The sequence below is a fragment of the Dipteris shenzhenensis genome, chromosome 5, assembly GCF_047967505.1.
Source record: "Dipteris shenzhenensis isolate YYH24624 ecotype China chromosome 5, Dip_SZ_1.0, whole genome shotgun sequence".
Lineage (NCBI taxonomy): Eukaryota > Viridiplantae > Streptophyta > Polypodiopsida > Gleicheniales > Dipteridaceae > Dipteris > Dipteris shenzhenensis.
Window position 1 is genome coordinate 49,162,585 of NC_141600.1, and position 14,203 is coordinate 49,176,787.

The 14,203-nt window shown below is 44.1% G+C and overlaps 1 protein-coding gene across 4 annotated transcripts in view; it reads right to left on the bottom strand.

Moving 5' to 3' along the window:
• The window catches only part of LOC147902129 (DNA polymerase lambda-like), a 122,694-nt gene that overhangs the window by 83,126 nt on the left and 25,365 nt on the right, over window positions 1-14,203 (bottom strand). For 3 of the 4 annotated variants that reach the window (XM_087375253.1, XM_087375252.1, XM_087375255.1), the window contains 4 exons: window positions 5,815-5,952; window positions 3,924-4,367; window positions 3,653-3,731; window positions 3,430-3,560 (listed from right to left, as the gene is read on the bottom strand). In XM_087375253.1, coding sequence (XP_087231379.1) covers window positions 3,430-3,560; window positions 3,653-3,731; window positions 3,924-4,367; window positions 5,815-5,952 — 792 coding nt within the window. The remainder of the gene's footprint in view (window positions 1-3,429; window positions 3,561-3,652; window positions 3,732-3,923; window positions 4,368-5,814; window positions 5,953-14,203) is intronic. The other variant, XM_087375254.1, reaches the window with a different exon arrangement.

A 14,203-nucleotide genomic window follows, 5' to 3' on the forward strand; every position in this document is an offset into this window, starting at 1 on the left:
CTCAATCTGCTCTAACAATAGCACATGCTGATAAGAGCTAACCAGCAATAAATCTTTCCAAAACTTTTATTGTACTCCTTCAAGTTAGGACAGTTGGCTGCATCCAACTTATGCCATGCTATCATAACATCCACCTCAAATGTGTTGGTCAGCCAAGTAGCTGAGAATAACTGCGTAAACTGAACCCAAATGGTCGGTGCTCTATTCTGAACAGCGAATTTGTCCACCACTGTAGGGCATTCCCTTTCAGAAAGGTGGCTGCCTTACGCATCTTTGGGGATTACTTGAAGTTTCCTCCTGAAAAAGTGCATCAAACTCTTGAACAAAAGTTAATACTATCCTGAGCCCCATTGAAGGTCTCAAACTTGGGTGTCGAATTGTCATACACAGGTAGCTATAAAAATGGAGGATACATAAAATTAGCTCCACCTTGTCCAGTATTGCCACCACTCTGACCAGCATCACCACCACCCTGACCAACATCACCACCAATCATAGGTAGATTAGCCATACCAGCCCCAGTCCCCTACACTCCAAACAGGAGCTCCCAAATTACCATGCATTCCTACTTGCATCCCTGGCTGCATGCCAATATTTCCATATATTATGCTATCCATCCCGGGCTGCATACCCGTAAACATATTCCCTTGCATACTAGGCTGAAAACCCCTTGGCAGGTAGTTTCCAGACATTCCAAGATAATCCACAGCTTGCCCAGCCATTGCCTGGAACATTGAACCACCACCAAAATACCCTGAATGCCTTAAGGGTTGGGGAAAATCCTGTTGTCCCTGATATGCATTCTGAAAATGATTCCCTTGACCATGCAAATCAATTCCAATACCATTAATGGATTGCTGCAATGGAGGACCATGTACATTTGGCATTACGGAAGGCTATCCGTTGAATGGCATGGAACCAACTCACTTGTTTCCCCTGGATGTGAATGACCCTTTCTCTTTTTAGGCTTAGAAGGGGTTTGCATAAACTTGGCAAACCTTGGGTTCTGGATAAGATGAGAAAGTGCTCCCAATGCACTTAGCAGTTGTGCTTTGAACACTGCATCAACCTTCTCTACATATTCAGCATCATTGTGTTTCATTCACATCAAGAGCATTTACAGCTTGCTGTCCATCAGCACTTTGAGCATCTTGAGAAGTTCCCTAATTCATAGGATGTTCATCTTGCTCATCATGAGAGGACTCCTCTTCCATATCCCAATCATCATCAATGAGTGACATACTTGCTGAATTTCTCTTTTATAACAAGCAATACTTGTACCAGGGACAACCATAGGCTCACCCCCTTAAAGAAGATGGTGAGGTCCCGCAAATGGAACCATGAAACCGGCCTCAAGGCCAACAAGGGGGCGGTAAGAGACAATTAGCCAGCCAATACACTCACTTTACTTATTCAGCAAATAAACACCCATTTTAGAGATCCTTGCAGATCAGACACAGCAACAACCCTGCTGGGTTCTGCTCACACCATACATTCTAATAGGCATCCAAATTAATTCCCAATACCGGCATGAAGCCCATAGCTGTTACTAGCAATCCAAACGGGATCACACAACTCCCTTGTCAACCTCACATGCCCACTAAACCACTGATGTGCCCAAGGGTATAAATGATAGCATTTAAAACAAGCCTGCAGCCTCGAGAGCTCTTTGATAGCAACAACCGTGCATCGTCCTGCCTGTAGTGGCTCTCCAAAAACAGCTCATAGCAAGAGCCATCTCTAAGAAGCATCTGTGAACTCTTAACCAGCCCGGAGCATCAAGTGAAGCTCATTCTCGAGCTAATGCAGAGAGGATCTGCTGGGGGGGAGAAGATGTGATGCTAATATGACTTAGGATAACAATACGGGACCCAACCTGATTGGGTGTAGGAGCTTGAAGCAAAGGCAAATTGTAACGATACTTCCCAGAAGTGGTTGGTGTGACTCTTTGGACTGCACCAGAGAGGGGTTCTCCAATCGAAAACATGAAAGTGTATAATTCAGAGATGCTCTCTCCTGAATTCATCGTGATTGTGGACAACGCTTGAAAAATCATATGTTCAAACAGTTCCAGCTTAAAAGTCCGTTAAAAAACGACCCGGTACGATGCTTCCATATGAATGTGCAAAGAATGGATGCAAGGGGAAAGGTAATGATGCAAGTGTATAAGGGGTTTTGTGGCATGAAGACCTGAAAAAAATGCAATGGGAAAAGCGTGTACAACTTGAAATATAATGATGCGAGTGTGTCAGGAGTGTTGTGGCACGAAAAACCCGAAAGAAATGCAACGAGGTATGAAGGGCTATGAAGAACGTACAGAGAAGAGAACACAAGGGCTACGAAGAACGTACAAAGAAAATAACACCCCCATTACAACTAGATGCTGCATTTCAGGTCATCACGTATCTGTACCGAGTCAGGGTGAATGCCTTTGGTGACTTTCTGAATGCGCCATCCTTTGACTAGTAGATGCTACCTTAGCTCCTTTAGGTGCTCCTCCAAGTGCTTCTGACTGGTACTACGCTGGACTGGGTCAAATCACATTTGTTGACACAACTTGAAATCCTCCATGTGCACCGCTAGTGTTACCTTAACTTCTTCATACCTCCTAGTGGCCCTGACTCATACTGAGCTGGATCGGGTCAGATCATGTCAGTTGACTTGCCATCCTCCATGTGCACTACTGATACTAGCTTCACTCCCTCATGTGCACCTTCTAGTGGCTCTAACTAGTACTGAGATGTATATGGCCAGATCACATTGGTTGATACAAGTTGACATCCTCCATGGGCACCTCCATGTTGTTGGTTAACCAAATGGCCTTCGAGCCAAACCACCTTGGATGTCAGCCTTATCTATCTGTTGTCACCTCTAAATGCCCTGGTTACCACATGGTTGCTTGGTCAAGTAGCGAGGTCGCCTTGTCGCTCTAGTGCACTGAAAAAATCCTGGCATCATAGGTCACATGTCATCATCCCTTGTATAGGCGTTCTATGATGAGGGTCTTGGGTCGTCCTTGTACTAATGACCTTCCATATCCCTACAACACCCTTCCAAAAGGTCAAAGACGATTGCTTATGTGATTGATGTAATGATCAAGTGTTTGTCTCAATATTAGATAGAATATAATTTTGAATCACATAAAATATGTCAAACCATCAGATCCAACAATAATCATGAATCCTACTGTCAACATCTGCACAGGACTACTTTACACTCTATAACATAGGAAAACAGAGCTCCAAGCATCCTTGCTAGCATTGGGAATAATTCTATCACAACAATGGACCAACAATTGATCAAAGACACATTCAACATCCTTGTTCCTGCAAACACTTGGACTTATATGTTTTCCGTGGTTAGTTCACAAAACCAAAATTAATCAAATAAGTTTCAGTTGATACAAACTTCAAATCACGAAAAACTCACACTATCAAGCAAAGATTTGCCAATGGTCGGTAGTTCCTTCACTTGATCGACATTCTCTAATTTGAATGGTAACTTCTCGAGGACAGAAATCGCCTTGTGGTAACTAAAAGACCTCCGATCATCTCCGAGTGCTGTCATACATGAGTAGTACAAGTTGCCAATTTAGGAACATAAATAAACTTCAAACTCTCAGGTAGCCAAGCAAAGCGAGTCACGTTCTCACCATTTTTATAAATATCCCTTAATTCTGCAAATGCATTTGTGATATTCTGATTCAAATTGGGTGGGACATATGTTGGAGGCTGCACAAAAGAAGGCATAAGACCAGTCACTATATGTCCAGCAAACTGTTGAAATCATCAAGCATACACTTTATGTTGCTAGATTCAAAAATAGCTCTTAATCATCCCACCAAAAAGCCAGCTCATAATGGAAACAAGCTTTTAATGACTATCAAATTATTACCTCTAACCTACAAAGGAAAGATAGCTTACAGAGCTTTGCTCCCCGTTGTCACCATGAATAGCTGAACTGAAGACCTCCACTCCAGAGTCTTCACTTCCCATTTCTGCACTTGAAGTCCCCTCACTTGCAGACTTTTGATCTGATCCCGAATCTACTACAGCTTGTTTATCTTCCCATTCATGTTTCATGGATTTGGAAATGTGTGATATATTTAGATTGTCCATCCTAGCCAGTGGATTATTGACAGATGGTGAAGGGACATCACTTTTATGGTCTAATACATCCAAGTGTTTGCTCCTTTTGTTCTGTCCTGAGGCACCCTTTCGATTGTCAACTGGGTTTACTCCTCCATGTGCTTCCTCAGAAACTGTGGGAGCTGTTCTTTCAGACTCCCTCTTAAGTACATATGGGTCTGATGGTAAGACCAAGCCTTCCTTCAAGCAATCTTGGATCCATTCATATCTGAGTGCCTTCTAAAGCATCATTACCAAAAAAATTATGTTAGGACACCATTCTACTGGCTTAAAAACAGTGTGCATGTGTGTGCTTGTGTGCAGATTTATATGTATCTACATACATGCATAGATACATACATAAAGCATAGATACATACATAAACTCATAACACGTGTCTAGGTTCACCAGCCATTTGGCACACTATGGTGCTGCTCCCTGCTGCTCCTCCTCCCTAGTCACTACTCCCCACCATTCCCCTTGCCATCCCTCCTCCACTCTTCCCTGCCCCCCCCAAGACACTCTCTCCTCTCCCCCCCCTGTACACTTCACAGTCTGACCCCTCCAGCTTGTTCTCCCCACCTACAGGCTGCCCTTCACCTCCCATGAGAATCTTCAACTCCCACCCTAAGCACCTGTTCCACCCTCCTTGTCAACCCTGCAGGCTGCACACTATCCCTCCCCCCCCCCCCCCCCCCCCCCGGGAAGCTTCTGCTGCACTCCTGCAAGCTATGTCTGATTCTCCCAAGAGCAGCTGTTCACCCACCCCCACCCCCCCCAGCTTGGCTGCTGTCTTGTCACCCTGCCTTCTCTAGCACCCCTTTATGTTCCGTCCCTCAACTCCAAACACCCCAAAGCTGGTCCCAAAAACCCCCTTTTTTGTTTGCTTCTTCTTTCCCTGCACTTTCTACCTTTCCATTCCTTTGATAGCCCCTTCTAAAGCTGCTTGATACCTTTTGGGTGGTCCACAACAATTCTCCCATTTTTCATCCCGCCTGCACCTTCTTGCTTCATGAAGAGTTTCATGGCTCAGACACAATTTCCAAATAATCTTTGCCTCCAAGAGAACGTGTCCCAAACAGTAGGCATCTCATTGAAATACAAGATGGCTGTTTTCTTCGAAGAAGGATTGATGATGCATGATGGAAATTCTGAGAATGAAGTCAATTTCCTACAACGTATTGCATTATGTGTGGGATTGTTAGGCTTCTTTACCCATGGATTGTATAATGCTCTCATGCCTTGTGATATTAAATCTAGACTAGGTTACTACATGTGAATCTGGTATCTAGGACGCCTAGACCATATTGTAGAGCTCAAAACTAGAATCTAACTAAAATTGCGTCGAGGAATGTATGGTCCTCCATGTAGTGGTGCAACTATAATTCTTTGCACCGTGCATGTCACACTGCGCGACCTATTGCTCTAGGATGTAGGGTTTCCTATACAGTTTATTTGTCTTCGACAATATGTGCCACCTTTCAAAAGAAATACAACTCTATGTGTTCTCTCCGCTCTCACAAACATCACAAGATGCACAATTCACAAATATTCAGCTTTGTAAAAGACTTGTTTGTTGCGGTTCTAAATATCTAATGCATAGCATAACGTACACAAAAGGCAAAGCAAAATCGGATGATAGTACAATCATTCGGAAACGTATTGAAGAATTGAAATATAGACTCACCACCCCCAGGTCTTTCAGCTTTTGCAAAGATACTTTTTCATGGAGTTTGTGAACATCTAGTGCAAAAACATGTGTCGTCTGATGAGAAAGATGATCTTCTACTACTCCTCCAAGTTGTTCGATTTTTTGACTCCAAATCTGCGCATACAATCATAAATAAGGAATCAATACTGTGAATCATAAATAAGGAATTAATACTGTGAAGAACCAAATTTCTCAAGAATGCAAATGTGTGCAATGCATGCAGAATTTGAATGCCAATTGGCCCTCCAAAGAAGAAAGAGCGCCCTCGTGAGAGTACTTGTTTCTCTTTGGGACCTACATGCAAGGTGGGAGAGAGAGATGGCGGATGAATGCAAGGTGAAAGTAGAGAAAATGGTACGTGAGATTCACAATGAAGGGTGATACCCTTTCATTAATGTCCCTTGAGATCACTCAAGTTCCATCTTCCCATTTATACCTACCCTTATCCTATGACCCATGCATCTACCATTCAATGCACCCTTCCTTTCCTATTGCCCCTAGGACCTGCACATTTTTATTGATAGAATAAGTGTCATATGTCCAAATTTGATGCCGTCTGAAGTAGTGGCTCCAGCTCGACTAGCCCTATCTACTCAGATGATTCACCGCCATAACAATTCGGTCGGTGTTCGTCATAAATACAAAGACATGTTACACCATTGGCGTATAGTATATAATAATAATGTTCTAATGTCTACTAATCACGGATTTTCTCCTGTCATGACACTCCCTCTTGCTTGAATGGGCAGAGGTCCTCTTTTGGATCCTCTCTTGTCTCTTTCTCTTGCGTACGCTTTTCTCTTTTGCTTCTGCATTTGCATTGTTAGAAAATACCCAACAGAGGGTACACACAGCAGAAGACTTATAGTAATGCCCAGGAGCTCACACAGTGTGTGCGGTGTGGGTGTGGAATCACAAACTTCTTTACTTATATGCATTCAATAGATGTGCAGACTCATCAATAGACAATGAACCGGCTAGATAGAGAAACCACCAAAATATATATTTCCGTCCAAAACTATGGACACAATACAAGAGAGATAGATCCAGAGTCCCACCAATGGTGTGGTCCTCTGATCTTACCACAAGGTCCTTCTCCTATCAGCTGGCTATCTCTAGACTCGAGCCCGCGTGCTCCACCTCGAGCGTCTGTAGACTTTCCGTCCAGTGTGTTCTTCTCCACCTTACTGCCTGTGAATCAGCCTAGGTGGGCAGCCCCTGCCAAGCTTTGTCTGCAGCACACAGGTCCCTATTCCACTGCTCCAACCTGCTTGTGAATGGCTGCTCCAGAAGGTATGATAATCTCAGCACCTTGCTGCCCTAGAAGACAGCCTAGGCTCAGCCCCAAGTGAGCTCAGTCTGCAGCAACTCTCACCCTGCTTTGCCTCCTGGATGTAGGCCCAAAGATCAGGCTTCTGTTGCTCTTGCTGCTCCTATGTTTGCTGACTTGCTGGATAAGAAATGAGGCCACAAGCCTCTCCTTTTATAGGCCCCAAGGGCCCCTTGAACTAACCGACCAGCCAGCCCTAAATGGGCCGACTGGCTGGTCTGTTTGGGCCGACCAGTCTGCCCCAAAACAGCCCTTTAAGGGCTCACAAAACTAGGGCCCTTTGGCCCACACTTCTAGGGCTTTTGGCCCTCCAATCAAGGCAGGGGCCCAGCCTATATAAGGCATGCCACTGCCCACTGGCAGCCCCATTTTCTGCTCTACCAGGCCCCATGCAGCCCCGTACACTTGCGCTCCTGACCTGCCATGTGAGTGCTTGTTTACCCTATTCTCCTGATCTGCCACGTGTGCGCCTCAGCTCTGTACTATTCCGTACTATTGCTGACGTCATCCGTGGTCTCTTCTCTTGGGTCCCTACTGCTGTCCTCTGCTCCGCCTTATGCTCCTGCAGATCAGCCAGGTACCTGCCTCTCTTCTTTTGGGGCACATCCTACCCTAGGTCTCCCTCCCCCACGCTCTCCTCATTTGGGGGCTTACAAATGGGGAGGTGACCTTTCCAACATGCATCACCTCTTCATAATCTGTAAATAGTCTTCTCTTGACAATCCACGATCTCTTCTAAATCAGAACTTAAATCTCATCTTCGAGTTCTGGTTCCTCTTGATATTGAATATTCGAAATGCAGAAGTACCACTGCAGTGCCTCTTCACTATCTCTTCATGCTCAAAATCCTCTTCTGAATACTAAGCTGCAGAAACCTCTTCATAATAACCTGCTCAATAAGCTGAAACGTATTCTCAACAATTGTCAATATTAAAACAATTCTCTCCCCCAAATGTTTTATTGAACTAGGTAAACCTTGGTTATAGATGATTTTGCGATGAAGGACTCCTTAGTCATATGGAAACTATAGATCATCAATCTCTTTTCCCAACTCTTCTATTTCATCCCTATTCATCCTATAAGACACTCTGCATGGAAGAGAATCATTTATTCTCTATCCATACTCTACAATGAATATATCTACCCTCTATCTAGTTCACACATCCATACACCAGTGTCGGCCAAATGGATAGCATTCACTCTTGGTTCTATGTTCATCTCAAATCTCTGGGATGAGGAGGTAGAAGCCTCACTCTCCTGCTTGGATGCTTTTCCTTTCCCTTTTACAGAATTGGTCTTGGCAATTTTGACTAATAGAGTAGGACATTTATGCCATGGATGCCCTAGCTTATGTTTCTTACATCCGAAACATTTACCCTCCTTAATCAGCTTTTTCTTCTCATCATCAATCATGGAAGGAGATGGTATCCATCCAGGATGTGATTGGCTATTAACATTTTGTACAATAGCTTTCTCCATTGAACATGCCTTTGTTGAAGGGACCTCATACCTCACATTCAGGGTTAGGGCTGCTAAATACTTCTTTCTTCTATCATCCTCACTCTCCTCAGGTAACTCTAAAGAGAGTTTCCAAAACCTGGCTGTAAATTCAGAGTTACTCTCGTTATCAAATTGCCTAAACCTTTCCCTATGGAAGGTCAACTCTTCTTCATGCCTCGGAGTCATGAAAGTGGCCTTTAGCTGCCCGAAAAAATTGGACCGGACCATTGAAGAATAGGTTCTTTTCCCATTTGTAATAAGGATCACTACATCAAAGCATCCTTCTGTAGATACAGTGTATCAAAGCATCCTTCTGTAGATGCAATGTGGCAAGAGCAAGCTTCTCGTGATCGGTCTTATCTTGATGGGAAAAATATAGCTCAAAATAACAAATCCAATAAATTTTTTATCCGCCTCTCTTGCTCCATCATATTTTGGGAACTCCATTCTCTCTCGGGGTTGGAATTTGGCTCTCTTCAAGGGGTACCTTAAATCTTCTGTTAGAATTATAGATATAATTCAGCAGTGACCAATGTAATATAATAAGCTACTTAGGGGCACTTTTCCCTCTTTTAGAGGTTGTTCCCCCTAACTGCAGTTAGTTCACTAACTATGGTTAGTGACTACTAAGGTTTTGTCACTAGGACAAAACCTTATCCTTTGTACTCTTTTCATTCTATTCAATTGCAACTACGTCTTCAGCTTCCAAGCTTCCTACTCTCTCACTCTCTCTTGCTCTCACTCACTCCCTTTCCTTCATTTGGTATCAGAGCGGGTTCAAGTCCCTCGGGCTCCCTGCTCCCTGTGTGGCACCCCTAAGCCTCACATTGTCAGCCTGCTCCAACCTGTCCGTACAGTCCGTACGACTTTTCAGCTTGATATTTTTGAGAAAAGAGCAGCTCATGCTTTGGCAATTTCTACCCCTACAGTTGCCATGCAAAATGCAGAATTATGGCATGCCAGATATGGCCACATGCATTACAACAGCTTAATGACACTTCAGAAATTTTCAATGGTTGATGCATTGCCACCTCTTGAGATACCTCCTCCACATGCCTGTGAAGGGTGCATTTTAGGTAAAATGCATAGATTTCCCTTCAAGAAGGATGGTTCAGTTAAAGCTGTTCGCAAATTGCAGCTTATACACAGTGATGTCCGTGGTCCCATGAGGACTCCGTCATTGGGTGGTCATCTCTACTTTGTCACATTTATTGATGACTACTCCAATTTTACTTGGGTTTATGGGCTGAAAAAGAAATCTGAAGTGTTCACAGTGTTTAAACACTTTTCAGCCATGGTTGAAAATGAAACCGGGCTCAAGATACAGACATTACGCACGGATAGAGGTGGGGAATACCTATCTGCAGAATTTAATGCTTTCCTCAAACAAAAGGGTATCGTGCATCAGCTCACAGTCAGGCTGACCCCTCAGCAAAATGGCAAAGCTGAGAGGAAAAATAGAACCCTCATGGAGATGGACAGATGTATGCTGAAAAGCAAAAACATGCCTCATAAATTCTGGTTAGAGGGTTTGATGTGTGCCAATTACATTTTGAACAGGGCTCCCACTAAGGCTTTAAAAACAAAAACTCCTTTTGAGGTCTGGAATGACAGGAAGCCTTCAGTGGATCACTTCCGAGTCTTTGGATGCCTTGCCTATGCACATGTGCCAGTTGAATTTAGGCACAAATTGTCAGATAAAGCCATCAAATGCATATTTGTTGGATACAGTGCAGAAAGCAAGGGGTATCGTCTCTACAATCCTGCTACACGCAAAATCATTGTAAGTAGAGATGTGATATTTTCTGAAAATTCAGCTCACACTCAGGCTGATTTTCAAATGCCTTCCTCTTCAGAGGATGTCTTTCAAGGGTTGCTACCCATTGCTTTGGGTTCCCCTGCTGATTTTTCTGATCCAAATCAGAATTTACAGCAACCTTCAAATGCTTCTCTTCCGCCACAGGATGTCTTGCCTCCTCCACAGGCAGTGGAACAAGTGGTACAGCAAGAAATTGCAGACATACATGCAGCAAAAACAGTCCCAAACTGGCTGTTACAAACTCTCAGGGAGAGTAAACTTGATGCTCCGTTACCTGGCAGGACTCGCAGTGCAGCAAGGCACATGGAAGGTGCTAATTCAGTGGAATCAGCATATGCAGGTACTCTCCTTGATGAGGAAGAGCCTGCCACATTTGAAGAAGCAAAAGGTAATGTGCATTGGATGAATGCCATGCACGATGAGTTGCAGTCCATTGCAAAAAATCAGACTTGGGATGTTGTGGACTTGCCACAGGGTAAACATGCTATTGGCACACGATGGGTATTTAAAGTCAAACGGAAGCCAGATGGCTCCATTGACAGATATAAAGCCAGGCTGGTTGCCAAAGGCTATGCTCAGAAAAAGGGCATAGATTATGAGGAAACTTTTGCTCCAACATCCCGGATGACCACCATCCGATCAGTAATTGCAATGGCTGCACATTTTGAGTGGAATGTTCATCAGTTGGACATAAAAACAGCCTTCTTGAATGGGGACTTGCTGGAAGAGGTGTATGTCAAACCACCTCCGGGCTTTGAAATTACAGCAAATGCACTTCAAGTATGCAAGCTTAATAAAGCTTTATATGGGCTGAAACAGGCCCCTCGTGCATGGTATGCCAAAATACATGCCTTTTTGACCAGCAAGGGGCTGCACAATAGTCCTACTGAGAGCACCCTCTACATCAAGATGGATGGGGGGGAAATCTTAGTCATCCTTCTTTATGTTGATGACTTACTGCTCACAGGGTCCAATGAAGAAAAAATTGCAGATTTCAAAGCTGATTTGCAGACCAACTTTGACATGTCAGATTTGGGGCTGCTTCACTTTTATTTGGGGATCCAGTTCTCTCATGAGAGACGTGGCACTGTTATGTCTCAGTCCAAGTATGTTCAGAAACTCTTGGACAGATTTAACATGCAAGAGTGTAAGCCCATATCTACTCCTATGGAACCGGGGCTGAAACTCACAATGCATGATGCAAGAGAATCAGTTGATGCCACACTTTACAGTCAAGCTGTTGGATGCCTCATATATCTCTGCAATACTAGGCCTAATATTCAGTTTGCAGTATCTCAGGTGAGCAGATACATGCACAGCCCCAAAACTATGCATTGGCAGGCAGTTAAGCGCATCTTCCGTTATTTGCAGGGCACCAAGTCTTTTGGCTTACTATTTCCCAGGGGGGGTGACTTGCAGATGCATGCCTACAGTGATTCAGATTGGGCTGGTGATTATGACACTAGGCAGTCCACTAGTGGCAATTGTTTCTTTTTGGGAAAATCTTGCATTTCATGGCTGAGCAAGAAACAATCTACAGTGGCTACCTCATCATGTGAAGCTGAGTACAGGGCAGCTTTCACAGCAACAGTTGAATGTGTCTGGCTGAGACGTTTATTTGCTGATCTTCATCTGTCTTTGGAGGGTCCTTCTCCAATTCTCACTGATAGTCAGAGTGCCATTGCAGTGGCGAAGAATCCAGTGTTTCATGCTCGCACGAAGCACATTGAGGTTCACTATCACTACGTCAGAGAGAAGTTGCATGCAGGAGAGATCAGTATGATCTTTGTGTCCACACATGACAACGTTGCAGATATTTTCACCAAAGCGCTACCACGTGAGAAGTTTGAGGCATTTCGCAGTGCCCTGAACTTATATCCGTTTGGTGATTGATCAGCCTTGTACATGACATTGGCACTGCAGGGGGGTGTTAGAATTATAGATATAATTCAGCAGTGACCAATGTAATATAATAAGCTACTTAGGGGCACTTTTCCCTCTTTTAGAGGTTGTTCCCCCTAACTGCAGTTAGTTCACTAACTATGGTTAGTGACTACTAAGGTTTTGTCACTAGGACAAAACCTTATCCTTTGTACTCTTTTCATTCTATTCAATTGCAACTACGTCTTCAGCTTCCAAGCTTCCTACTCTCTCACTCTCTCTTGCTCTCACTCACTCCCTTTCCTTCATCTTCATCCCCAAAATTCAGCACTCTCTTAGTCCCTAATCTTGTCATAATGGACTGTTCAATCATATTACTAAGCTCAAAAACCAGTATCTTAACGGGAGACTCCTCTCTCCATCTTGCACTTGGATTATAATCTGTGTGTGAGAGATTTTGAGTTAAGGAAAAAACTTAGTGCCTTGCTCTAGGATGGACTCGTTTCTAATATCATTTCTAAAGAAGAACTCCCTATCAAGGGATTCTTGAAGGAGAGACGAAGGTAATTCTATTCGTGGATTATCGTACTCAAGATGTATGTAACTCTCACCTAAATTATCGTCTTCAGGAGGAGGTGATGGTGTTCTCTCCCTATCTCCTTCTGGTAGTGAAGGAAAAAGGACAAGTTTATTATTAAATCTCCCTTCCCCTTCTATTGTTACCTTTTAGTAATATAAAAAAGAAAATGACTTGCTGTAATTTCAGAGAAGGGTTTATTTTACAGCAAAAGTAAAGTGTTATAGAGTTGGTGGCACTTATCCGACTCCTACTTCAATTCTCAAAAAACCACTTAAAATGGCCTCTTCTTCCTTCTTTTTTGGGCTCGTCTTCTTGTATTTTTGTTGTAAACTGGTACACTCCGTTTGGGCTACTTGTTTTGAGTGGATTGGAGCTTTAGACACCATTACACAGGGGTACTTGGTGGGTGGATCACCCCCTCAAAATCTTGTTCCGATCCGGCTTTCCGTTGGGGAGAACGGGGGGGGGGGCTCTTTTCCTCACGGTTTAAGGGTTTTACGGGTCTATTCACACGCGGGAGCAAGGAGAGGGGAATTGGGAGGGGGGCCTCTTTTCCTCACAGTTTAAGGGTTTTAAGGGTCTATTCGCATGCGGGAGCGGGGAGAGGGGAAAAGGGGGGGGGGGGATGGTTCACCCTATTTGGACACTCCTTTCCCCGTCTAAAAACCAGAAATTTCAGAGAAAGGCCTTACCTCAAGGCCTCCAAAAATCAGGGTTTGGGGTTTGCAAGAGACCGAAGCACGTTCTTGCCGTGGCCTCCTTTCCTCCATGAGATTGCAAATGCCACACGTGCCGGGATTGGCAGACCTCCTACCTTTCCACATTGTTTTGTCTCGTCCCGCACTTCTCATTCCGTACAGTCCTATTCGCACATGCCGCGCATGTGCAGCCATACCGTTCTTCGCGTCCAAGGATTGTCCGTACGTCTCTCTTGTGTGGGCTCTTCATGCACTGTCTTGCAATCCCCTGCCCTGCACGCTCCTGTCCTTGCCTACTCGCTTCTTTTCTCACTCTCTTCGCATCACGGTCGTGGATTCTTGCTGCTCTCTGCTGATACCAAATGTGGAGAGCCAGATTTCTATAGAATGCAAATGTGTGCAATGCATGTAGAATTTGAATGCCAATTGACCCTCCAATGGGGAAGAACGCTCGCGTGAGAGTGCTTGTTTCTCTTTTGGACCTACATGCAAGGTGGGAGAGAGAGATGGCATATGAATGCAAGGTGAAAGTAGAGAGAATGCTATGTGAGATTCAC